The sequence below is a fragment of the Pelodiscus sinensis genome, chromosome 1 (assembly GCF_052426305.1).
Source record: "Pelodiscus sinensis isolate ZL-2025 chromosome 1, ASM5242630v1, whole genome shotgun sequence".
In the NCBI taxonomy this organism is placed as follows: Eukaryota; Metazoa; Chordata; order Testudines; family Trionychidae; genus Pelodiscus; species Pelodiscus sinensis.
The window spans coordinates 61,732,575-61,760,138 of record NC_143052.1 but is presented as its reverse complement, the minus strand read 5'-3'; the positions used below and the strand labels follow the sequence as shown (position 1 = coordinate 61,760,138).

Sequence of the window (27,564 nt, the reverse complement as noted above, 5' to 3'; positions counted from 1 at the left end):
AAGGAGAGAAGACAAACAATCATAGTGGACATGCTAAAGCTATTTAAAATAATGGATATAATGAAGGCCCATTTTCTCTTTCTCATAGCATAAGCCCAAGAGAACATAACCAGAATTTTTAGGCAACATATTGAACACAGATAAAAGGAAATACTTTTTATTATAATACATATTTAACAAATGGCATTCACTGCCTCAAGTTATTGAGAGTGCTTAGTGGGATTCAGAAATAGTCCTTAATCACATATAGTCTTAATATTTATATATAAATAGGAGTTATAGATATAGAGATATATTTATCTATATCTATATCTATATTTATTTCATGGTACAAACTACTCATTAATAGCCTTGTTTAGAGAAGAAATTTCTCCTGTGGGCAGGTTTTGACATAGAGGATTTCTTGCAATCAGTGGAAGATTGGCCATTGTTAAGGCTCAGATTTAGTCATTTTAGTAAAAATCATGACAGAGAACAGGCAATAAACAAAAATATCCCTGACAAAATGGGAAGGGAGGAGAGTCTCCCTACCACCTGCCCTGTCTAAAACACTGTGGGGTCCCCCACTGCCTGCTGCGGCATGGTGAGTGGGAACTCTCGGGAACCCCCAGGAAGCTCTGGGGTCCCCCTGCTACCATTATAGAGTATGTTGTTTGTGGCATCTGTAGGCAGCCTCTGTGTCACTGAAATGTGTATAGATAACAGAATGCATTTAAGTGTTTGTTCTTGCTCGTCATATCACCACTCTTCCTTCTGATGTTCTCAGCTTCATTTCTCACTCAGTCTTTTGCAAACTAGGATTATTATCTTAAAGGCACCATGAATATATGTGAAACTTCTCAATTACAAAAACATATGGGAAAACAAGCAGAAGACTGGCTCTGCCCTGAGGTTATGAACAGGTAAAAGGTGATGAGGGAAGGTCTTAAATATCAAAACCAAAACCAAGAAACCCGGGACACAAAAATCTTTATATTTGACCAGAGTGAATTGAAAATTGCTCAAGACACTAGGACAGCAGAGAATGACGACATCTAATAGTAATAAATCCCTTTTAAAAATGTTACTCCAGCTCCTCTACAGATTTTTGTCAAGGTCCTGAATTTTCAACAAGTTAAATTTGTAATTGCATAGGCCAGGGGTGGGGAAACTAGGGCTGGGGCCAGATGCAGCCCCCAGCTTCCCTGGAAATGGCCCCCGATGCTTGGTGCTCCCCCCAGTATTGAGGAGCCCATAGTGGAACTCCAGCCATCCTGCTGCCGCACCACAGGAACGTAGCGCACACAGTCTATTAGCCTAGGCCGCCCAAGGCTCTGGTGTGTAAGGGGAATGTGAAGAGTGTCTTTCTCCTTCTGAGTCAGGGGCTGTGTCAGTGAGCGTTTGGGGATTTTTTGCTTTTCACTTGTATTCAGCCCTTGAATCATTTTTCTGTGGTTCAGCAGTCTCCAACCCCAAAAAGGTTCCCCACCCCTGGCATAAGCAAAATACTAATTCAGCTATGCCCTGAACTAGTTCAAACAATGAAATTCTGCAAATCTATTCAGTATTTGCATGCACAGATGATCAGAATAGTCATGTAAACATGTACTTCTTGACTTGTGCTCACAGTAACAGTAATTGCACATATGTGCACCCCATTTGTTTTAAAATTAAATACCAAATGAGGATCATGCTGGTATCCTGCAGTATAGTTCTAATTTGACACTCAGTTAAGTGTTGTTTTGTTTTCCTGCCTGATACACTGTTTTGATGTTCATGGAACATAGGAAGTGTCATACTAGGTGTCACTAATATTCCAGACAGTCTAGTTCCTTTTCTCCAACTGTTGCCAGAATCAAATGATTCATAGGAAGATAAAAAGGAAGATTATTTACATAATTGTCTGCCTAAAGGGAATATGTTTTTCCAAATCAAAGATAGTTTGTGGTTTTATATCCCTAGTTTACATGATTTTTGATTCTATCTAAATGTAATCAAATCATTAATCAAATGTTCTCATTATCTTTTCCATGATGACAGTGAGTTCTGCGAGTTAATTACTTTTTTAAACTTTCTTTTTGTCAGTTTTAAACTGGCTGACAGCCAGCCTAATTAAATATCCCCATGTTCCTGTGTTATGAAAAATGGTTTATAGAATCTGAGTCTTGCTGTCTTCATATTGAGTTATTTAATGTGCTGCTCTCATAACCTTTCTCTCCTCAAGTGAACAATCTGGTCTTTACAGTCTTCCTACACACAGTAGTCTTTCCATAAATCTAGTTTTTGTTACCTGTATCCACGCCTCTTCGATTTCTGCAGTATCTCTCTTTTTGAGAGTTGACCCCAGACGAACACAGTATTCCAGGTGAGACACCATTGTTGTCTATGCTAGCGTGACAATACTTTCAGTAGCATTAGCTATCCATTCTTGATACTTTTTTTTATATATCCTATCTAAAGATCTTCCTCCATATTTTACTAAATAGACACCACAAGATGATGCTGTATGTATTGGCATATAACAAAATGGCAGATATAATATTTCCCAAAACAGGGAGCCATATGGCTGAGGGTATTTAGCTACTGGGGGCAGTCTTGCTCTAGCAGCTAGCAGAGGTTGTTTTTTTTTCCTGGTTGTGTACGTGCTGGGCTGAACCTATGAAAAAAGATGAGGTCACATAGTTATTAGTATTAATTATTTGTATTATTTAAAGCATAGCAGACCTTTTACCTGTTAGCATTCTTTGGTAGAGTTCCAGGGCTAAGGATACTGTATTTTTTAAATACGATAGGATTTTTTTTTAATATGAGGAAGTTTATGTAAAATGCAGGCTGTTATGCATCACATTAATATGTAGAAATAAAGAAATGAGACACTTCAAGGCATACATCTTGCTGGGCTGTTGTTTTACCTCACAGGGGTTATTAGGAAAAAAGCCAAACATTGAGTTCTGCAGTCTCTCAGAAGGGATATCCCAGCATGACACACACTCTGAAATCTTACTGTGGTTATTAAAGGGTTCTGTGTAAAGAGAGGAAGAAGGAAAGGATTTATTAAAATAATTGTTTAAAGGCAAGGTATTTCACAGAGTTAAAACAATTAAAAAGGAAATGCAAATTGAATTTTAAAATCTTTATTTACTAATACTATTTTTTCTTCAGATTTCTTTATACTTGGCAGAACATGCTTTCCATACTACATGCCTTTTCTTTCTTCTCCCATCCTCCATTTTTCTCACATTCCCTGGGACATTTTTATGACTTAAATGGCAGCCAGATTTGGAAGTTGTAAAATCCTTTTCATTTCATCAAAGAAACTGGAAATCCCCATCCCCCATGAGCAAGGATGATGGAAGTGCTGCTTGGAGATGTGTGAGGTGCTTGCCAAGCAATATGGTTTTAAAAAGAGAAGTTGCCATCTGGTGCAGTATCATTAAGTGGCTTCCAACAGAGTTTCCTTTGCACCTGGAGATGGCAGAGAAGCACTGTAATAGGGCCCTGATCCTGTAAGCTGTTTGTACATATATCTATTAATATGGGGGACCCCACTGAAATCACTGGGCTCTGCATGGGAACGGGAAATTGCCTATGTACATTAGCTTCAAGATCTAGAACCCAGTTCCTCAAAACTGAGCTATAAAGTAAGAGCCTCCCAGCAGGAAGAAAATGGACCTACATAGCAAAGATGAATCAAGAAAGGGATGTAGGGCTATTTTTTGCCCATAGAAAAAGCAAGGAAACCTGGAAATGAGAAATTAACTTTTTGTTTCAAAAATGACAAAAGCCCAAGAAGAAAAAAATCCTATTGAGATCTTCATCTTCATTTCATCTTGCAATGGGAGGGTCGTTTCCAGCCTGCCTAAAATTTTGCCTCAAATTGAATCTGTGTACTATAAAAGGTGTATACAATTTTGTTTGTGATTCAAGGTCTTACTGTGCACATATGTCTCTCGTGATTCTTTGTCTGTTGCTTTGTTAAAAACAAACGCCACATTTGTAAAGCTTGAATGCTTTTAAAAGGTTAACATTAATTTATCTTATAATTACAGGAGACTGCTTTCAGCTAGGTTTAGTAGCAGAGGAGCCTGAAGCTGATTTGATCTCACAGCAGACTAGAAATGCATTGTGAGATTCAGAGCAGTGAGATGGCTGCTTATTATATTTATTATTAACTAGCCAATTAGTCTGTCATAAGACAGGATTTTCAGGTCTCTCCTCCACGTCGGTCTTCTCTCCTGAGCCTCCGGTCTCTCACTCCATCTCTCTCTCCTCCTCCTCCTCCTCCTGCCTCCCCCCATCTCTCTCTTTCAGCTCTCCACCACCTCCTGCCTCTCTCTCTCTCTCTCTCTCTTTCTCTTCTCCTCCCCCTCCTGCCTCTCACTCATGGGACTGTGGCGCCCAAATGGCCGTTTGGGCTCCGCACTCCCCGTGCTGAATGGGGGGCGCAGAGCCTAACGGTCAGTTGCGCCGCTTGCTCCCATGTGGTGGCCTGGCTGAGCAGCGCCACGGCGGGAGGCGAAGGGGGGTGGGGCAGTAACGTTCACGGCCAGGGGACGGGGCCTGGAGCTGCTGTCACGCCACACATCACTGCCCGCCCCCATTCCTCCCACCGTGGCACTCGGCTGACTTCTGTGCCGCTCAGCCAGGCCGCCGCGGAGGAGCAAGCAGTGCAAGCTGCCATTTGGGCCCCGCACTCCCCATTCAGCACAGGCCGCCCAGAGGGAACAGCCAGCATTTCAGGCAACAGCGCGGCTCATCATTGCTGTGTTTTGATTGATGAAATTTTCAGCTGAAGGATTCTGGTCAGCCAGTGGAGATGGAGAGGCAGGATTGAGAGACCATTACTTTATAGATTGCAGCAGATGGAACTGTGTTTTAACTAATTTCACAGGGGAAAAATGGTTTGTGAACTATGTGCTTCACGCCATAATCCCTCCACAAACCCACCAACTGACTAGCCATTTTGACTACTCAGAACTTTTCTTTGTGACTGCCATTGAAATAAAAATGTGAACCAAGTTACTAAGTAGCAGCAAAGGTTTACCAGTTCAAGCAGAAGAAAGTACAGCAATCATCTTCCATTCTGATTTAATTTAAAAAAATCTTTCACGGTCTCAAGATACCTTTTGTGACAGCTGTGTTACATGTTGACAACATGTATGGCAGCTACCATGCTGACTGATACATCAGGGACCTTTGACCTGAAAGCATGATCTTAAACTCAGAGTTATAACACTCCTGTATTCTTTGTGGATTAACACAGAGGGCAGCACCAAACACACAGACCTGTAGGTTGAATATGTCCTCTGATCAGAGGAAGCTCATCCCAAGCATTTAAGGACCATTGCAGTCAAATCCTGTGCGTGAGTTCCCTCTTATGTGGTTGTTACCATCTTGGCCAGTGCTAAGGATTGAATCACGGGCTTCTAAAGCTAAGAGCTAAATTCTCTCAAGTCTCAAGATAAAGCAGTACGCTTTCAAAACTTAGACCTGTACCAGCCCCATATACTGAATGTATATAGACACAGAAGAGGACATCTGACACCCCCTGACCACATTCAAGTGTTTCTGGGAAGTAGAGACCACTGGATTGTAGCTTAGGATTGCTAACTGTCTAACGGCACAAACCCAAACACCCTTGCCTTGTCCTTTGCTACGTCTTTGAGGCCCCAACTCTCTCACCTTCCCCTCCCCTTTTCTTACTCAATCTCCCCCATGTTTACTCACTTTCACCAATGTTTTTATTTACCAAAAATTCCAAAAAAAAAGTTGGTTTCGGTTAAACCATCATGTACAGTGAAATTTTTTGGCTGCCAACCAACCAAAAAGTAAGTTATTCATGCCACTTTAGTTACTACTGGAAAGCTAGTTGTGCACCTTGGTCTGATTCCTAGTGGATAAATGACCATGTCACAAAAGTATTTAGCCCCACTGCAAGTGGTCCATTCACAAGGGAGGGAAGGGCAAAGTAGAGTGGGTATAACGAACTAGCTTCCTTCCCCAGTGATGTCATGCCTTCTGGGCATAGTTGATACAGTATGTAGAATACTGTAAATTTAATCAGCCTTTCCAGGGGATGGGGTCAGCCAAGTGACATGACATTTTTCCCTTCCAAAAAACGCCTATTCTTTTGTATCTCAGAACAGGTCAGGTACATTAGATAAGGTGCAAATAATTGTCAGTGTTGCTTGGGTCACTGGCAACCCTGATAACTGTGTACATGGTGTTTTGTGTTTTTTTTTTCTTCTCACAAACAGGAAAATGATGGCATCAGCTTGTACTTCTGGTCCCTGTTTGATGGACATGCTGGATCTGGGGCAGCTGTGGTAGCATCCAAACTGCTTCATCACCATATTGTGGAGCAGCTGCAGGAGATTGCGGAGATCCTGAAGAACTCTGCAGTCCTTCCCCCAACCTGCCTAGGGGAGGAGCCAGAAAGCGCAGCCACTAACAGCAGAACTCTAACCAGGGCAGCCTCTCTGCGTGGGGGGGTTGGAGCTCCGGGCTCACCCAACACCCCTCCAACACGCTTCTTTACAGAGAAGAAGATCCAACATGAGAGCCTTGTTATTGGAGCTATTGAAAGCGCATTCAGGGAAATGGTAGGTGTATTTCAGGGCTGCTTTCACAGCTTAATGAATGACATGGGTTGGGGAAGATGAATTTCTTTTCACTTGTTCAGTCTATAGTTAGGTCTGTATTTGGTGGCTCTGTCCTGTAGCGTCCAAGCCCCTCACAGTCTCTCATCCTTGCCACACCTCCATGAGTGGGGCTGTGCAGATGGGGAGCTATGGAGAGCTGTAGGAGAGATTCCTAAGCCCAGTTACACAAGAACAGATGATAATCCTAAATTCCAGGGTGCTGTATTAATTACTGAACCATCCTTCCTGTCACAGTGTTGTGTAACTTGCTGAAGTAGCTTTTAGAAACATCTTTATTTTTAGACATGTAGAAAGTTACATTGTTCCACAATAGAAGATAATCAGTTTTCAATGGTAAGGTAAATTATTGACACTAGGCTGTATATTTCCTAATAACAAATGGTGATGTTTATCCTGGTCCAGTGGGATGACCTAATGCCCTGCATAAAGGGTGTGGAAGAAAGTTGCACAGAGGATGCGCTGGCACTCCTCATGCCACTGGCAGGGTCCCTGTACCAGCCTTGATATAGGAGGCCACGTTCTGGCAGTTTGGGGGTGGACCAGGGAAAGAGTCCCAGTACCCACTGCAGCTTGATGGAGGCTCTTGTTCGTAAAAGCAGGGCCAGATTAAGTGGTGCTGAGACCCTAAACTATGTCAAGTTTAAGAAGCCCCTAGCATCACTCAAAAATGTGTATTATTCTAACAGGACAATAAAATAAAAAATAGTTTTATATTTGCATACATACTGTTACATGGGCAAGGATGCAACTGGTACATTTTCATAATCTGAAGCCCCAAGCTGTATCTTAGGCCAGGTCTACATGAGCGGAAACAAATCAATGCAAGATTTGCACCCCCAGCTACATGAATTGCGTAGCTGGAGTTGACTTTGCATTGATTTTTCTGGGACAACCCTACAGGAGGAGGTTAACATGAGAAGTTCTCCCATCGACTCTCCTTACTCCTCGCAACAGCAAGGAGTACTGCAGTCAACGGGGGTGCCCTCAGCGTTCAATTTAGGTCATAAGCTAGAAGAGGGGCTACATAACAGCTCTGTACTCTGGTCCATTGCTGCTGTGGGTGGGTCTCACTCCACTCATTTGTGGTTCACTCACATGGATAGTTGGGGTGAAATCCTGTCTCCATTGAAGTCAGTGGCAAAATTTCCATTAATTTCAGTGGAACTAGGGATTGACTGGTAAGTGGATATCCCCTGCAGGAGGCTGATTTTGTGAACTTGTGCCATTGTGAATAGTGCTTGCTAACCTGAGAGTTCTCCAAGCAGTAGGACCATGCCCGATAAGAAGTGCCTGTGGAATCAAGCCTTAGGGAGTAACTATATTATATGTCTTTTAAAAAGCTTCATCTTTGTGCAGAAAACTTTAAACAGCATTTCCCAGCGGTTTTATTCTCAAGGTGAAGTACAAAGGCAGGACTCAATCATAATTTTTCCTCATGTGTGTGAATTAGTCTCAGTACATGCCTCTAATTAGCAGACTGCAGCAGTTATTCCGGAAAAGAACGGTTTCATTTCTGCACTCGAGTAATTATAATGATTATGTTTTTGTAGTGCTTTCCATCCCAAAGAATCAGAAAGCTCGTGGCAAACAACTGTACTACTGAAAATATTCATTGTAAAATAAATATTGTACTTTTTATTACAAACTTTTTACAATTACATGACACGATGGAAGCAGCACAGAATTAACTATATTTAACTTAATATTATGAAATATGTACGTTTGTTAGGACATTGCTGTGTATGTCTTCTAGCACGGAGGACCCTACCTGAAATTTGGTCCCCATAGTGCTAGGGACTGTGTGCACAAACTATGGTAATTTGCCTTTCTTCGTGTTACTAGCCGACACGGAGATAGGGTTGAGTATCACCTGCCCCATGTCTTCGATCAAATGCTGCAGGCTGGGCACCTTTTATTCTCACTCACTTCTGCCTTTTCATCATTGTCTCGAGGAACCGTTCATAGTGGTTACCCAAGTACAATAACAATTCTAATGAAAAAATAGGAGTAAATGCAATATAGCCAGTCTTAAAATCTGGATAACATTGTGTACTTAGAATGGGCTTAAGAAAACAGAGAAGTGTGTCTGTGTCTGTGTCTGTGTCTGTGTCTGTCTGTCTCGCTCTCTCGCTCTCTCTCTCTCTCTCTCTCTCTCTCTCTCTCTCTCTCTCTAGTAATGGTAAAACTTAAAAAACATTGAATAGTCCTGCAGCACCTTAGAGTCTAACAAAATGTAGATAGTATCATGAGCTTCTGTGGGCACAACCCACTTCTTCAGATGAATGGAATTAAGGGATCCAGGGTGAAGATAAATAGCAGAGAAAAGAGGAGACTGGGGGGGGGTATGATAGAGGTATATAAAATCATGAGTGGTGTGGAGAGGGCCGATAAAAAAAAGTTATTTATTAGTTCCCTAAATAGAAGAACTAGAGGACACCAAATGAAATTAATGGGTAGCAGGTTTAAAACTAATAAAAGAAAGTTCTTCTTCATACAGCGTGTAGTCAACCTGTGGAACTCCTTGCCAGAGGAGGCTGTGAAGGCTAGGACTATAGTAGAGTTTAAAGAGAAGCTAGATAATTTCCTGGAGGTTAGGTCCATAAAAGGCTATTAGCCAGGGGATAAAATGGTGTCCTTGGCCTCTGTTTGTCAGAGGCTGGAGAGGGATGGCAGGAGACAAATCGCTTGATCATTGTCTTCGGTCCACCCTCTCTGGGGCACCTGGTGCTGGCCACTGTCGGCAGACAGGATACTGGGCTAGGTGGACCTTTGGTCTGACCCAGTACAGCCGTTCTTATGTTCTTATGTAAAGAGAGGGGATGGGGAGGGAAAGAGAAGAGGAAAAAATGGAGAAAGGTTTTGTTTTGTTTTTTAAATTAGTGTCCTTGCTAAATGAGGCTAATAGAATGGGTTCCAAGTATCTTACTTAGCTTTTTATGTCATTAGGAGGTGGAAAGTAGCAGCCCATCCAGATTAGGTCTTTGTTTAAACCTCTATTCAACGTGTCAAACTTGTAAATTAAACCATGTTCTGCAGTTTCTCTCTGAGTGACTTTTGATATTGCTTTGAAATAATTCAGACACTTAGATCCATTAGTGAGTGCCCAGGCAAGTTGAAATGTTCCCCAGTAGGTTTCTGTGTGTTGCCATTTTGAATATCTGATTTGTGTCCATTAATCCTTTGTTGCAGAGACTGTCCAATTTGGCCAATATACATGGCACAGGGGCATTTCTGGCACTTGATGGCATAGATCACATTGGTGGGTGAATAGATATATGAGCCTTTGATGTGGTATGAGCCTCCTTGATACCAATGTGATCATTCTGTATTAGTACCTTTTCCGTGTTTTTATGGAAAATCTTAAACAACTAATAGGCTAGCAGCACCTTAAAGACTAATAAAACATGTAGATGGTGGTATGAGCTTTCATGGGTACAACCCACTTCTTCAGATGACTGGATTAAAAGTCCAGATCCAAGAATAAATAAGGGATGGTGGGGGGGAAGGGCGAGAAAGAAGGGGGGACGGGTAAAAATAGTGAATTGGATTGTTCAAGTTACAAGGGATATGTCTGGGATGGAAGCTAGAGGCATGAAGGTAAGTGTAGCAGTCAGTAGGTTATCGGTATAAGGTGGTGGAAATGTGTCCGTCATGTAATTGTACTGTAGTGACCCCTCAGTCTGACAGGCCTTGGGGAGGGGGGAAGGCCAGTCCTTGCCTACAGACAACCCCCTAACCTCAAACAAATTCTTTTCAGTAACCACGCAACATTTAGCCTGCCCAGGCATTCATTCATGGATCTCAAAGTCACAGTACATAACCCTCTTTGCACATCCCTTCAGGTACTGCCTAGCAGAAGGCCTTCAACTCCTCTCTTCACTTGGAGTGCTGTGTGCCATTACTCCTTTCTGCTTAGTCTCCTTTTGAATACTAATTAAGTTTTCCCTGTCTTGTCTGAAGTGTCAGACTCAATGTAACTCATTTTTAGTCATAACTCAATTAATAATTCCAGTGCCTGTCAAATATGATTTCTTATGGAGAGTCCTCACTCTAACACTCCCCCCCGCCACACACACACACTAAGCCACGTGGCACTCTATGTATCTTCTGTGGATGGTTGTCATTCTACTTAGAGATTTAAACTACTAGCCTATCTCCTGTCTGTTTGTTTTTTTTCTAGACTTTTTGTTGTAGCTTGTGTTAATTTATTTCTATCTTGTAACCTGAGGTAAATGAAGATGGCCTGGGATAAATATTTGTTGTGTGCCAATTGTTAGCATTTTCAATTGCATTTGTTAACAGCTTTTCAGTTGCTTCAAGTTTTAACTCGAGTTACCATACAACCCAAAACTGTAGTGTGAACGAATCCTGAGTGATTTTCATCTTAGTCTTGGTTTATAGCCCATGTTCTGAGGCACTGGAAGGGCATTTCCAAGTGTTCTTTTATATTAAGCTACTCTGATAACTTCATCAAACTTAGCTTGCTCAACTGAACTGAGCTGAAGGGGAGCCAATGGGTTAGTATGCATAGCTTTGTGCATCACAGGTAAGCCATCCACTTCTTATTTCTTTTTTGTCTTAAAGAGAGTGTAAAGCCACATTCAGCCTTTTGTAAAGAAAGTGCCACACAAAGTACACTCCCACCTGAAAGGTATATCCGTACCCCCAGTTATCCTGCTCTCAGCTCATGATTTAATTTATTTGTTTTTGTTGTGTTGGGGTGAAACTTAGATTTAGATGTAGAAAAGTGATAGAAAGCTGGCTTGTTGCTAGAATAACAGATGGGCTGAAAAAGTGGTGTTCAAATCCTGAACCGGATTTGGATTAATCTTGAAATTCAGAATCAGGACTAAGATTTGTATTCTGTGTAGATAAAAATCTAATAAATTTTCTAGTAAAACTTTCAGATGAAAATGGTGACGATCTTGAGAGAGACCATATTTCTGCCATTTTAAATGGTGGAAGCACTTGAATGAATCTGTTCAAATAACTGGCAAAACAAGAAGAGAGTTGACTTGGTGATTTAAGCATTACATTTCAGAATATCATATAGTTAGCCTTACTTCTGGAGCCACAAGTCCAAATCCTAAGAGAACCCTTCATCCTGTAGATGAAATTAATTCCTATGTTTCTTTTGAGGTAAACAGACTGAGATTCCTGGAACCTGCATAGAATCAGTACATTACTTTCTGGATGGTCTGTATAAAGTGCTTTGCATCTGCTTGATAGCATAAAAAGCAAATGAATCAGAATGTGATGTTTACAGCCATTCCATATTGAGTCAAGATCAAGCTTATGTAGAAATCCTACTTCTGAATCTTACCTATTCACCCATTATGAGATTGATTTTTATCATTACTCTGTTCTGAAACTTCTACTCAAGACAGAATTGTTGCACAGAGGGGAAAAATTCTTTGTTCTTTTGGAAGCCACGATTAGCATTGTTTGGCCTTCTCTTTTTTTGGAACTGAGAGGCCTATTGGCTAGGCTGTGACAGTGAATGAACTTTCAGAGGTCTTAGGGTACGTCTAGACTACATGCCTCTGGCGCCAGAGGCATGTAGATTAGGGAACCGGACATAGTAAAATGAAGCGGCGATTTAAATAATCGCCGCTTCATTTAAATTTACATGGCTGCCGCGTTGAGCCGACAAACAGCTGTTCAGCTGTTTGTCGGCTCAACGCGGCAGCCATGTAAATTTAAATGAAGCGGCGATTATTTAAATCGCCGCTTCATTTTACTATGTCCGGTTCCCTAATCTACATGCCTCTGGCGCCAGAGGCATGTAGTCTAGACGTACCCTTATACTGTGACTCACCTGCTCTACGACTCTGCCAGTGTTAGCTTAGGGTACGTGACTCTTTTGGGAGTTATCCCGAAATAGCTACCCCACATCTACACAAGCCATCCGTTATTTCAAAATATTTTTCAAAATAACAGGTGCGCTATTTTGCCATCCTGGTAAACCTGGTTGCACAAGGGATGGCTCGAAATCGCGTGTTACTTTGAAATTTGGTGCTGTATAGACATGCCAAATTTCAAAATAAGCTATTTCAAAATAGATTTGAAATAACATACGCAATTTGTGTAGCACAAATTGTGTATCTTATTTCAAGTTTAGGGTGCTATATAGACGCACCCTTAGGGTTGTCTGGCTTGGCTATAGAATCTATAACTAAATAGTTTTTCCTGTAGCACTGTGGTCAGTACAGTGCAGCCTACATGGCAATCAGCATCCCTATGACAATTCTTAAGAGGTTTGTCCCATCCGTACTACAAACAAAAATCTGTTTTATTTTTAATTTTTGATTTAAATATAAAAATAGATAGTTAACTCTGGCTTTGGAGGTTTAAACATTTTAACTTGCAGTCTGTACAAACAACATAGCAAACCCCCACACAACAGAAGCACCAGCTGCCTAGAATGTCAAAATGAAAGTGCAGCTATATCCCACCCTAGAAAGATCTTAGCTGTCCTCTAAACCCTGAACAAAGAAATGGGCTTTTCAGAGTGTCCTGGAGATGAACAGTTATGGACTCTTTTGGAGCAATATGTCAATGAGGTCCAGAGCTGAGAAGCCCTAATGGAAATTGCCAGCAGTCCATCTCCTTTTTTTAAAGCAGCTTCAGCATCTAATTTCAATAGTAACATTATCCCTTGGGACAGAGGCAGTCTTTCATGTCCTAAACCATTTATGATTATGACCAAAATCAACATGAAATTCTAGCTGGAAACCAGTAAGCAAGCAGTCTGGTTCATGAAGCACTGATGTCATGTGCTTCTACTGTGATACTCCACTTAATAACTAGACAGCAGTTTACTGCTCCGCCTTTAGTTTTCAAAGGGATTTTATGTACAACCTTGTGGACCATGCAGATTTTAAAGTGGCAAAAGAATAGAAAACTCTCCATATCTGGTAGACGGGGTCACAGCCTTGTGGAATTAAATGGCTCTCTTGCTGAGTACTGTAATTTTAATCCTCTAAAAGCAAATGGTGGTCTAACACCACCGTGAAGGTGTGAGGTCAGGCAGTATATAGCAGATGGATTCCTCACTGAAAGATGCCAGTACAATCTCTGTTATCTTCTGGTGATGCTTTCCTTAATCTACCGTCGTCCACATTGCCAACGTTAGCCAATTTGCTCATGTTAGAGTCCCAACTTCAACCAGGACCTGGATCAGGTTTCTATAGTGTGAAAAGTGTGTGGCTGGCACTTTGACACATTCTGCATTATAAACATGTTAAATAAGAGGGGTGAAAAAACTGAACCCTGCTGAACCTCAAATGAGAGACCTTGGCGTAGAGCACCAGTTACCCACTGTGGCCACTCTTAAGGGAAAAGAAATCATCTAAGAGCAGTTCTATGTCTTCTCCACTAGGTGGCACACACAAGCCAAGCAACATATCATGGTTGATGGTATCAAAGGCAGCTGCTTTGCATAAGATGAACTTCAAACTTGATCTTTATCCACTCACAGGAAGAGATCACTGACCACTGTAACCAACCCAGTCTATATTTAGCTTGACAAGGATCAAGAACAGCTGAGACATGTGAGAGTTGTCTCACCGGAGCCTTCTCAGCAATCTGTCCGAAGAATGGAAGATGGAACAATGGCCAGAAGGGGTGATGCTGTCACTCTCAAGTGAGAGCTGGTTGTCAGAGGACATAGAATGCTTAGACATCAGTAACATAGACAGGTGATTTGGAAAGTCTCTTATTCCACTGGGGCTTTACCCAAAATTAATCCCTCTACAGCAGGGGTCTCCAACCATTCTAAGCATGAAATCACTTTTTGAATTTCAGTGCAATCCAAGATCTACCTCAAACCCAAATACACTGGCCCTGCCTCCTTTGTGCCACTTCTCCCAGACCCCGCCCCTGCTCACTCCATCTTCCCTCCCTCACTCCCCAATCCTCCCTCTCTTTCACCAGGGAGAGGAAGCGGGTTGGGGTGCAGGCTCTGGTCTTGGATTAAGGGATTTGGAGTGTGAGGGGGGCTCTGAGCTGAGCTTGGGGCAGGCAGTTGGGATGTTTGAGGGGGTTCTAGGTGCAGGCTGTGGGAGGGTGTTTGGATACAGGGTGCTTGGTGCTAGGAGAGGGACTTGAGGTGCAGGAGGGGCTTCATGACTGGGGTAGGGTTTCAGTATGTGGGCTCCAGCTGGGCACTGCTGATCTCAGGTGGCTCCTGAGTGGTGATGCAGTGCGGCTAAGGCAGGCTCACCCCTACCTTGGCCTGGCACCCCTCCCAAAAGCAGCCAGCAAACTCCGTCCCAAGTCCTGTTGTGCCCCCTCTCTGCTCTGTGGGGATAGGATACAGGGTGGGAGTGGGGGCACCTTGACATCAGCGCCCCCCCTACCTTCCCTGCCCTGCCAGCAAGCAGGAGGCTCCCAGGAGTGAGGGGAGGCAGTTCCAAGGCAAAGGGCGGGAGATGCACAGCAGTAGGGGGAGGAGCAGCTGAAGTGCCGGCCAGGGGCGGATATAGGGCAGGGCGAACGGGGCGGCTGCCCCGGGCCCCGCGCTTAAAAAAGCCCCGTGCATGCGCCATGGCAAAGGGGGGGGCCCCGCGGAGTTATGCTGCCCGGGGCCCCGCAAAACAGTCATCTGCCCCTGGTGCCAGCACTTGATAGCCCTCTTGGCCAAACCAGTCAGAATCACCTGTCAGAGGCTCCAAGATCTACAAATAGATACTGATCTACTGGTTGGTGACCACTGCTCTACAGTGTGCCAGAGACACTGACCAATTGAGAATGCTATACTCTAGTGGTCACCAACCAGTGGATCGGGATCTACCGGTAGATCTTGGAGCCTCTGACAGGTGATCCTGACTGGTTTGGCCAGCAAGCTATTAAGCGCTGGCACTTCAGTTACCCCTCCACCCACTGTCATGCTGCTCCTGCCCTCTGCCTTGGAGCTGTCCCCTGGGAGCATCCTGATTGCTGTGCAGAGTGTGGGAGGGAGAAGAGGAGGAGTGCTGATGTCAGGGTGTTCCTCCTCCCCCCACTTTTCTCTGTGTGGAAATAAGGTATAGAAGAGGATGGAGGGAGCTTGGCAATGCAAATCTGTCACTCTCTCACACTGTGTGTGTGTCTGTCATTCTTACAAGCTTCCCTTCACTCTCCTCTCCTGACCCAACACATACATGGGGGGTTGTTGTTACCGTAAATTAGCATATATAACCCGCACTCGTGTATAACCCACGTTTTTTTCCTGAATGTGTTTTTTTAAAAAAAAAGTTTTAGATAACCCGTGGACATGTATAACCTGCTGGTTATATACGCTACTTTAAGGTAATTGCACATACCTGCTGCCAGTAGTGGTAACGTAGAGCGCAGCACAGGCGAGCTGGCTGGCCTGTGGGAGAGGAGTCTCACTCGTGTCCAGGCTCCGCACAGCCACAGCCAGGCGCAACCCACCCTCCTCCAGGCGGGGGGAACAGAGAGCGCAGAGCAGGCGAGTAAAAATAAACTTGTATACTCTGTGGATATGTGTACCCCACGGGGCGGGAGGTTGTAAAAATGTGTATAACTTGCGGGTTATATACGCTAAAAGACAGTACTACTTTTATTACTTGCAAAGTGTGTTATTTTTGAGTTTTGACTGGTTTGTGCATTTCATAATGTTCATTTCTCTCTTACACTTCAATTTAATTCTTTGAGCAGTGAGTTCTAAAATCCCTAACTTGTCGTGGCTGGAGTAATTTATCCCTGTGGTAATTGCTGCTCCTGGAAGTGGCTGGCATGTCCCTGTAGCCCCTGAGAGAGGCACAGCAGGGTCTCTCCATATGCTGTCCTTGACTATAGATACATCTCTTGCAATTCCCATTGATCAGTAACGGGAACCGTGGCTAGTAGAAACTGTGCTCAGTGCCTGTAGATGAGGGGCAGCACATGGAGCCATTGCTGTACATGCCAGCTGCTTTAAGGAGTTGTGTAGGGCCAGGGCAGGAGTAAGCCTTCCTTAACCCCACTGATCCACCAGCCTGAAGCCATCTCAGTTAAATGGTGCCCAACCAGAGCTTGCATCCTGAATCCATATCCCAGTCTTGAACCCCCTCCATCCCCCAACCACCTGCCCCCAGGGGCAGATGACGATTTTGTGGGGCTTAGGGCAGCACAATTTAATGGGGCCCCCCTTTGACACGGCACATGCGTGTTGGCGCCACGGCGCATGCGCAGGACTTCTTGAAGCGCAGGGGCCCAGGGAGGCCGCCCCACTCGCCCTGCCCTATATCCACCCCTGCCTGCCCCAGCCGCGAGTCCCCCTTCTCTTTCCCAGAGCTTGCACCCTGAAATCCCTCCTGGACCCCAATCACCCACCCTGGGCTGAACCCAGAGCCCCTCACACACTCCAGACTCCTTGGCCCAAGACCAGAGCCTGCACCCCATCCCCCTACCCAGTCTGGTGAAAGTGAGTGAGGAAGGGGGATGGAGTGAGCAGGGTAAGGTCTAGGGAAAGGGGTGGAGAAGGGGCAGGGCCTCAAAAAAGGGGCAGGAAGGAAGTGGGGCAAGGGTATTTGGGTTTGAGGTAGATCTTACATTGCACTTAAATTGAAAAAAGTGATCTTGTGGTTAAAAAGGTTGGATACTACTGCTATACTCTGTCATTGTGACATATGTACTGTGACAAAGATTTTCCAGGTAGTATACAGAGAATTTTAACTATCAGACATGTTCATTAAATTAATGGGAGCTATGCAGCAAAATCTCCAGATGCCACTTGAACACTTATTTCCAGTATGAGTGGAAATAAAAATAACGGTGTCTTACATTTCCTTGTGTACATTGTTGCAAAGCAGGAAAGCTCTTTTGAGTCTCGTTTCATTTAACAGAGCAGGGTGACTTTTGCACGTCACATGAGTAAAATTTAGAGCTCTGAACAGAATTATCCTTCCAGCTATGGAGGGCTACATGGGTCACTGTCAAGACTGATAATTTTTTTGGTGGGATGGGACACATGATTGGAATGTTGGTATGGAAGGGTACGGCTTGCTCAGGAAGGACAGACAGGGAAAAAAGGGAGGAGGGGTTGCCTTGTATATTAAAAATGTACACACTTGGACTGAAGTGGAGATGAACGTAGGAGATAGCCGTGTAGAGAGTCTCTGGGTTAAGCTAAAAGGAGTAAAAAACGAGGGTGATATCATGCTAGGAGTCTACTACAGGCCACCTAGCCAGGTGGAAGAGGTGGATGAGGCCTTTTTTAAACAATTAACAAAACTATCCAAAGCCCAAGATTTGGTGGTGATGGGGGACTTCAACTATCCAGACATATGTTGGGAAACTAACACAGCGAGGCACAGGCTATCCAATAAGTTTCTGGACTGCATTGGAGACAACTTTCTGTTTCAGAAGGTTGAAAAAGCTACCAGAGGAGAAGCTGTTCTGGATTTGGTTTTAACAAATAGGGAGGAACTAGTTGAGAACTTGAAAGTGGAAGACAGTATAGAGTTCATGATCTTAAGGAAAGGTAGAAGGGAGACCAGCACAATTGAGGTAATGGATTTCAGGAAGGCAGATTTTGATAAGCTCAGAGAACTTGTAGGTAAGGTCCCATGGGAAGCAAGACTGAAGGGAAAAACAACTGAGGAGGGTTGGAAGTATTTCAAAGGGACGTTGTTAAGGGCCCAAAAGCAAACAATTCCGCTGTGTAGGAAAGATAGAAAATATGGCAAAAGACCAGCTTGGCTTAACAAGGAGATCTTGCATGATCTCAAAATAAAAAAGGAGTCATATAAAAAATGGAAACTAGGACAACTAACAAAGGATGAATATAAGCAAGCAACACGGGAATGCAGGGGCAAGATTAGAAAGGCAAAGGCACAAAATGAGATCAAACTAGCGACAGGCATAAAGGGAAACAAGAAGACCTTTTATAAATACATTAAAAGCAAGAGGAAGACCAAGGACAGGGTAGGCCCACTGCTTAGTGAGGAGGGAGAAGCAGTAACAGGGAACTTGGAAATGGCGGAGATGCTCAATGACTTCTTTGTTTCGGTCTTCACCGAGAAGTCTGGAGATGTGCCTAACGTAGTGAATACAAGCAGAGAGAGGGTAAGTTTAGAAGATAGGATACACAAAGAACAAGTTAAAAATCACTTAGGAAAGTTAGATGTCAGCAAGTCACCAGGTCCTGATGAAATGCATCCCAGGATACTCAAGGAGCTGATAGAGGAGGTATCTGAGCCTTTAGCTATGATCTTTGAAAAATCATGCCAGACAGGGGAGATACCAGAAGACTGGAAAAGGGCAAATATTGTGCCCATCTATAAAAAGGGGAATAAGAACAACCCAGGAAACTACAGACCGGTCAGTTTAACGTCTGTCCCAGGGAAGATAATGGAGCAGGTAATTAAGGAAATCATATGCAAACACTTGGAAGGTAATAAAGTGATAGGGAATAGCCAGCATGGGTTTATGAAGAACAAGTCATGCCAAACTAATCTGATAGCTTTCTTTGATAAGATAACGAGTGCTTCAACTGGTGTAATTAGGTGGATGTGGTGTCGGGAGATGCAGCATTATGTACATCAACATTAGTGGCTTCCGGGAGACACCCCCCCCCCCCCCAATACTCCACCAGACCACGTCAGACATGGTTTTGAATTCCACTGCTCATTAGCAAGGTATGCAGGTACACTTCCCTCCCCTTTTTAAAATCCTATAAATGTTTGGAATTTCATTTCTTGGTAGCTTGGCACAGAGAGGTCACCTAGCAATGGGCTGTGCTGGCTCCATGCTGCAGATGCACTGCTGCCTGGAGTAAACAGGCGGTGGTGAATCTGTGGGAAGAAGAGAGAGCTCTATTCCAGCTGTAGAAATATCTTTATTTATGAGCCACTTGGGGCATGGGGGAGAAGAGCTATTACATGGACCCTCAGCAGTGCTGTGTGAAAGCCAAGAGCAAGGGTAGCAAGGGCAAGAGAGGCTAACCATCATTCTACTGCAGAGCCACAGATGTGCTACTTTTACAAAAATCTGCATGCCATCCTTGGCGGAGACCCACCACCACCCCAAGGAGCACCATGTCACAGGCCCCAGCTGTGAGCAGTGAGGAGAAGGAATATGGAACCTGGCACGCCAGTGGCACAGCAAGCAAGGACCTGTTTTGTGGCTCTTCACAGTCCAGCCAGTCCCTACAGTCAAGCACAAGTGAGACTGGTACAAAGGAAAGAGTCTCTGGTTAGCACTCAGTTTGATTTGATATTGCAGACGCACATCTGTTTGTTTACTCTTAATTTTTATTTGTGCTAAGAGAAAGAAAGAAATCACTAGGGGTACGTCTAGATAGCAGCGCTATTTCGGGCATGCTATTCTCATGTTCCGGTAAACCTCGTTTCATGAGGATTAATGGACTTGTAGGAATAGCGGTCTATTTTGAACTTTGGCACTGTGTAGACAGTGCCAGATTTCAAAATAGATGATCTCAAAATAAGCTACGCAATTTGCGTAGCACAAATTGAATAGATTATTTCGAGCTAGTGCTGCTGTGTAGAGACACCCTAATAGAGTGAGAAGCAGATAGTAACTCTGCTTCCCCTCTACAGTTAGGCAAAGGGGGTCTTGCAGAATTGTTTGTGCACACCAGCATGTCCTATGAATCCTCTCTAACGATCTCGAGGAAACTTTTTTGTGAGGGTGATCTGCAATCCACTACCCAAGGTTTCTGGGGAGGACTGCATTATTTCTCCCACAGTGATAGGCCACTTTCCCACATCAATAATTATTTCTGCAGGCACCATTGCAGTACACAAGCTAGCAGCATGTATCCCCGATCTATAGCTGATTGCCTGTAGGAGCTGTTTCCTATTCGCCTCTGTAACCCTCAGCAGAGGGAATTCAGCCAAAATCTCCATCACCTATGGAAAACAGTGCCAGTATTCAGTTTTGTTGTCCTAGAGGCATGCCTGTGAACTATTCACCTCCCTCCTGGGCTATACTCACCATCGTTCTGACTGCTTCTCCTTTATGAATCCCAAAGTTAAGTGAGAATGCAGTGCTTGCCAGTTGTGTGGATCAAGGGGAGTGAGTTCAGTATGCCAAGTTTTCACAGTAGTACCTCTATATATGGTATCTTTTGCAGCTGCAGAAGTTATCTTGAGAATCTCTGCATTCACACCAGCCACACGGCACAGCCAGATAAGGAGAGGAGGGAAGAGAACACAAGCTGACACGTTCCAAGAGATGCTGCAAGCTTCTGCTGCTGCAGATACACTTGTACATGCTGTATACTCTTGCAAACCTTTGGGTTCAACAGTTCCATGCTCGCCTCCCTCTGCAGCCCACAGAGTACTGCATTATATGTGACATCAGGCACCGTACCACTGTACTGTGCCTGTCACTCCACCCTGAGGGATACTGCAGCAAGCACAGCAGTACATGCACTGACCTGTGAGATACATGGTTGGTATATGTGTTCTGTGAAATGGAAATGACTGTTCATTCTCCTTGAAAAGTTCTTTTCCCTGTATTTATAAAATTTCATTCAATTATAACTGTGTCTGTTTGCATGGATGTTGAATAAAAGTCTATTTATGGAAACTTAATTCATTTTTATTAGTTCACAACATATGCTGGTTGAGGCTGACGTTATTCACAGTTGATAGGTGCATATGCAATGTTATATTACTATGCACACTATGCATTACAAGGCTCATAACGGGGTGCAAAAAAAGCAATGCAAGGCAGAGCACACTAAACCAACACAGATTACTGTGTCTTACTATTAAAATAGTATTTTAAAGTCTCCATAAGCTATATAGCTTCATGCTGAGTTCTTCTTATAGGTCTTGTACTTGGCTGCTCAAAATCAGCAGACATCTGCTCCTTCAAGGCAAAAACTTTTTCTCTCTTTGCTTCACAAATATTATGAGGGACACAGCAGCTAGCTATAACGATTAGGATCTTTTTTCACTGAAGTCTAATCTCATGGGTAGACTGTACCAGCAACCTTTCAGATAGTCAGACACACATTCTACTGTCATTCTGCACCTTCTGAGTCTATAGTTAAAGCAATGCTTTACTGTTGTCAAGGTGGCCAGTGTATGGCTTTGTGAACCACATGAGTAAAGGCATTAGATCTCCCAGGATCACTATTGGTATATCAGCAATCCACAGTGATAGTCTTCTGGTCTGGAAAGAAAGTCCCTGCTTTACAGCTTTCTGAAGAGGCTTGTGTTTTTAAAGATGAATGCATCATGCATCTTCTCTGAGCAGCCTACCAGCACTTCCAGTACTACAGAAAAGTACCCCTCTCTGTTGGTGTACACTGGAGTAAGGTGGTCTGGTACCAAAATAGGGATGTGTACTATCCATTGCCCCACCACAGTTCTGCAACTGCATTACTGCAAAACCATCCACTATGTCCTGCATGTTGCCCAGAGAGTGAGTCCTTCATAGGAGAACATGGATGCTTGCATCACAGCAACCCCCAGAATGAGCTTCCCAACACCATATTGATTCTCAACTGATTAGCAGCAATCTGGTATTGCAAAACATCCACACAGCATAGACGTACACAGCACATTTCATTGGGGTGTGCATCCAAAGAATTTTTTTAAAATGCACTTTGACCTCCCCCCCCCATTAGCCATGCCCCTGGAGGGTAACCCTCTCCAGGCAAGATGGGCACATAACCAAAAGTAAAAAGTGTTATGTGACCCCCGACCCAAGGACTTTTCCCACCATCCTCCTACCAATAGGGATTCGTTTTGCCCCCACCAACTCCCCCCCATGCAACTATCCTGCAATTGCATTAATCCAATGTGTCTGACATTAATGCGGGGGTGGAGAGGCTGGGGGGGGGGGGGAAGAGTTCCCTCTAAGAGTTTCCTCCCATGAGTAGAATGAATTTTGTGTTGTGCACCAGTACTGAATTCATGTGATTTGTTTGGATGTGCCATTGTGGCACCCAAGTTATTAATAAATATCTACCTTTCCCCTCTGTTGCCATGTCTCCTCCCCTTGCTCCATCTACTCCCCTGGTGCCTGCTGCCTCCCAACCCCTCACCCTCCTCTGCTGTCCTGACTCCTGCCGTTCTCACTGCCCTCAGCCTTCCTGAGACCTGCTCCTCCTCCACCAGCCCTTCTCTCCTCCCTGTGCCCATTCCTCCAGTAGCCCCACTCTGATCATGTGAGCTACCCCTCCTCATCCCCTCTCCTAACACCTCCTTCGCCTCTCTCCTCTGGTGCTGGTCCCTCCCCTGCAGGTGTCTGCCCTTCTGCTTCACCCCCAGGCCCCTACACCTTCCCTTACCCCTGCACCCTCCTGGTGCCTCTCCCTTCCCTCACTGCCCCTGCCCCCTTTGCCCTTTTTTCCCTGATGCCCATCCCCTCACCACCCACTGCCCCCATTCCCCTCATGACCCTGTGCCCTCACACATGACTTGCTCCAACCCCACCTTCCTCATGCCTATGCCTTCTGTCAAGCCTTCTGCCAGCACCTCCCACTCCAATCCCCAATGCCCTTCCCCTCTCCTCTTACAGCATCACCCTCCCACTGACACCTCCCCTCCTGCCCTTTTCCTCATTGTCTTCACTTTCCCCCTAGCATTTGTGTCTCGTCTACCCTGTCCCTTTGGTACCTTCCCCTTTCTTCCCCCTCTCTTCCCCCCCGTACAAGCCCCTTCCACCCCTTCCCCTTTCTTCCTCCTCCACCTTCCCCCACTGCAAAAGCCTCTTCCTCTCCCATCCCTTCCTCTTATTTCCCCCCTCCCCCCCCACCTTCAGCTTCTGCCTTACAGCTGCAAGGCTGGAGTCAGAGCCAGCCCAAGCTGCAGGGCCAGGGAGGGGCAGCCCCGGGGCGCCGTATGGTGCTGGAGGGCCGGGCGGGGGCGCTCCCGGGCACCTCGGGTGCTGTGCGGCGCTGCCGTGCTGAGCGGGGGCGCTCCCAGGCGCCTTAGGGCGCCGTGCCGTGCTGCTGGGCTGCGTGGTGCTGCCGGGCCAGGTGGGGCCTAGGGCGCAAAAATGGCTCGGGCTAGCCAGCCCGAGACATTAGGGTGTGCCTGAGCACATGCCAATACCACACAGTTATCACTGCCTCACTTTTCCACTCACTACAGCTTTCAGTATGGTGCTGCTGAACCAAAGGGCAAGCAAAAGCGCTGCTTGCAGATCTAAGAATGTGGCTTTGCACGTTCAACAGTTCTGCAACCACTTTGTCATCACAAGCCTGCATGACAGCATGGTCCCGCCAGTCAGTGCTTGTTTCCTGGGCCCAGAACTGGCACTCCACCATCTGTGCACTGTGAATGCAGCCAACAATGCTGAATTACTTTTGTCCATGTTACACAGCAATCTAGTCTTCAAGGAATCATTTCCCACAGCTTTTCTGGCAATACTGTAAATACAGCAGGATCAGACATCCCTTACTTGCAATGCTCATCATAGTAGTACGGAACTATGCAAGATCCAGGCTTCTCAGAGATGACATGCACCTAGGTTTATGGGGCTTTAGAAAAAGAGGCACAAAACATTATGGGATGGAGAAAACTGCATTATAGGATATAGAAATCATTTTCCCAGTCACCCTTTTGCAATTCATTTGCCTCCACGAGGCATTGCAAACCATTCCCAAAACACCCTGCACTGATTGATGGCAGGTTGCACAGTGGGATATGCATGGGTGCATTGCACTGATACAGGTAGTGCACCACTGACACAAGGAACATGGTGTAAATATGCAAAGGTGATTTAATTACCATGGTGTCTGTACATCATCATCATAACTTATGTGAATGTAATTTTGTAATGTAGACATACTCTGGAAAAAATCAGGCTTGTTGTAGTACTCCCTCGTTTGCATCATAAAAAATACTTTTGAAGTCATCTATTAAAACAAAATATAATATTTGCATCCTTACAATCCCAAAGCATGTGCACAGCAGACTGAAAATGGGTAAGGGAACAGACATTGATTTCAGATTTTGAAAGGATTGTTAGTAAAAACCAAGGAATAAAGCTATTTTAACATAGTTGGTAGTGCCTTCAAAATGCACTTTAGTGTATGGGTTTAAATTATTTTGATGGTTAAAAGTTTCTGCCTCTTTTTTGAAATACTCCTGTCTTGGTTTAAAAAAAAATCCATAGGGATGAATACCAACTTAAAACTTGTCTATGGCAAAGATGGCAGATATATTAAAGATGTTTATTTTATGCTTATATTTCTCTGACAAAATACTCTTAGATTTGATTTCTTTTGTTCCCCCCCTCCACCCCTCTCAATTTTGATTTGTAGGCAGTAATAGAAATTGTGAATATATCAGAAAATCAGAGTGTAATTCAAATATTCGTCAGAGGATGGCCTCCGTGGGTAACACTGCACTTCATTCTTGTATGTCTTGCAAGATACTAAACAGAATACTTTATCCATGGAACAAATGGGATTGGGCACTGTGTACATTGCTCATAGTCATTCCATTTTTTTCCCGGAACATACAGTTCTGGCAGCAACAAGCAGACAAACTCAACAGAACTTTTGGATTAGAAATATGAATATGTTAAGTTTTTAATAAAATTTCTTCCTAAATGCTAATTGCACAGCTATTTTATAAACTCTCTTCTGTTTTCCTCAGGACTTGCAAATCGAGCGAGAGAGGAGTGTTTACAATATATCTGGTGGCTGCACAGCCCTTGTTGTTGTGTATATGTTGGGGAAACTCTATGTGGCAAATGCTGGTGACAGTAGGTAAGCAAAGCAACTCTCTCTAGTTTTGGAATTTTTTTGCCTAAAAATAATTATTTCCTTTTCAACAGGCAATTAGCAAAGTAGCACAATGGGGCCCTGATCCTTGATTGGAATTCCTTTCAATTTAAATAATATGCCTTACTGTTTATATTGTTCTGTTGCAGAAGGTATTTAGTAGAAACTAAAACTAGCATAAGACCTGTCTTCCGATAAAATGATCTTTAGAGAAGTTGAATTTTCTGGTGTTCCTTGTTGGCAGTCTCTTAATGACTCTTGTGTAGTATGAAATAAAAAAATCATTTTTACTGTGTGTTCTAGTGCAAGTTTTTTATTAACCACTGTTTGAAAGAGTTGAGTATTTCTGTTTGAGAATTGAAAGAACTTTTAGAACTAGAATTTGCTTTTGTTCCTCCAGTCTAGTCTGAGAGGATCTCCTAGCTAATTCTTGATGGGTGCAGAGCCAATCAATTGTGATAGATGTGGCTAGTGCTTTTGTAACTGGGGACATGACCAGGAAAGGATTAAAATAAATAAATCCTGATTTATGTATTCGCCTATCCCTTGATGGACTCCTCAGAAGTTCAGGTCACTTACCTAATCTCTTATTTAAATAATGATGACGACAATTATAAAAAATTTGCCCCTGGAAATATTACTGAGAAGAAGCTGTTTTTCCAGTCTTCTGATGAAGTAGGCCTGCACAACATATGGCCTGCGGGCCGCATGCGGCCTGAAGAGGCTCACTGTGCGGCCCATGACGACTTTTGGAAATAATATTTCCTCCCTTCTCTCTTCCACTCTCCTCTACTCGCCTTTTGAAAGCGGTGCTCTCTTGTGACGACAGGGACACAAGCTCTGGTCCCGCCCTACGCCCGTGTGTGGCCCCGCCCCCACTTCCGGCTCCCGTCCCAGGACTCGGCCCCCCTACACACCTGTCGGCTGGGCGACCGCTTGCGCAGCGCAGACCGCTGTCAGAACGCCACACTCCCCGTGCAGCACGGGAGTCAGCGCTGTTGGAGCGCAGGGGGGGTTGCCCTCGCCGCCACAGTGCGGCCCCGCCTCGTTACAGCTTGCCAGCTGGTAAAATCTACGCCCCGTCGATATTGTAACTTGTATCAGAGTGAAAAAATTTTGCGCTGAGATATTTCTTCTCTTTATGTGTGACTGTGAGTCTTTCCCTTGTGTATGAATTTATTCAACAAAATCTTGAGCTTTCAACAAAATCTGTTGTTGCATGCTGAAGCCCGGTGGTGTGGGGTTTTTTCTGTATGCCCGACACGTGGTGGGGTGGTTTTTTTTTTAAAGCCGGCGTATTCGGTATTTTTTTGGAGAGCATCTGGCAACCCTTCTTGCGGCTCGCAGCTGTTTTCTTTGGAGTAATATGGCCCTCTCCACTTTCCGAGTTGTGCAGGCCTGTGATGAAGTCAAAACTTAGGGTGAACTTAATGGAAATCTCTCTTTCTCTTTCCCATACCACCTCCAGGGAGAGAGAGAGACTGTTCTTGTAAGACTTCCAGTCTTTCTGCTGTTTGTGTAGCAGCCCTGTCGTACTGGGAAAGAACAAGCTGAGAAAAGTAGGGAGGGAAAAGTAGGTTATTCTCTGTGTTGTATGAAGCAAAACTGCATTGGCTTGAAAAGGGGAATAGTCAGCCCTAACATTAGACAGAAAGCCACTAGAAGAGAACTGTATATGGATTTTTCTGTATGTGCACACGCATGCTTGTGTGTGTGCATTTTCACAGTTTCATTATGTATATGCATGTATTAGAAAAGATAGCGAGAGAGCAGATATAGTGCTGCACAAAAGCCTTAGAGTTTTAAGGGGGCAGTAGGCCTAGAAATCTTAAAGGTAGCAAGAGTGATTGCTTGCACACCCAGTCCTAGTTCTCTGCATGCCGGTGCTATGATTCTTCTTGATGTTTGTTAGACACACGTTGAATTAGGAACAAGGCATCGCATGCTTTTATTTTGCACTACTCATTAATTTCATGTTGACAAAAGACACCTAAAATGTGAAGCTCAAGTCTTGGCCGGGGGGTGGGGGGTGGGGGGGGGGAGCTAGGAGGACATCACATCAGGCCAAGGTGAAGATGACCAAATAAATGAGAAATGCATATGCACATTGCATCACACCTACGTTAGAGGTAAACAATCTACAGAACTACTAGCCACATGACTCGGTCTCTTGCCTTATTTTAAAAATAATCACAGCTGGTTTCTGCTAGCTTAAAAGATAAG

The 27,564-nt window shown here is 44.2% G+C and overlaps 1 protein-coding gene across 1 annotated transcript in view; it reads left to right on the top strand.

Annotated features, from left to right (window-relative positions):
* Positions 1 to 27,564, top strand: part of PPM1H (protein phosphatase, Mg2+/Mn2+ dependent 1H) — a 194,412-nt gene that overhangs the window by 76,935 nt on the left and 89,913 nt on the right. The window contains exons 3-4 of the mRNA XM_075930876.2: positions 6,237 to 6,581; positions 25,214 to 25,326. Coding sequence (XP_075786991.2) covers positions 6,237 to 6,581; positions 25,214 to 25,326 — 458 coding nt within the window. The remainder of the gene's footprint in view (positions 1 to 6,236; positions 6,582 to 25,213; positions 25,327 to 27,564) is intronic.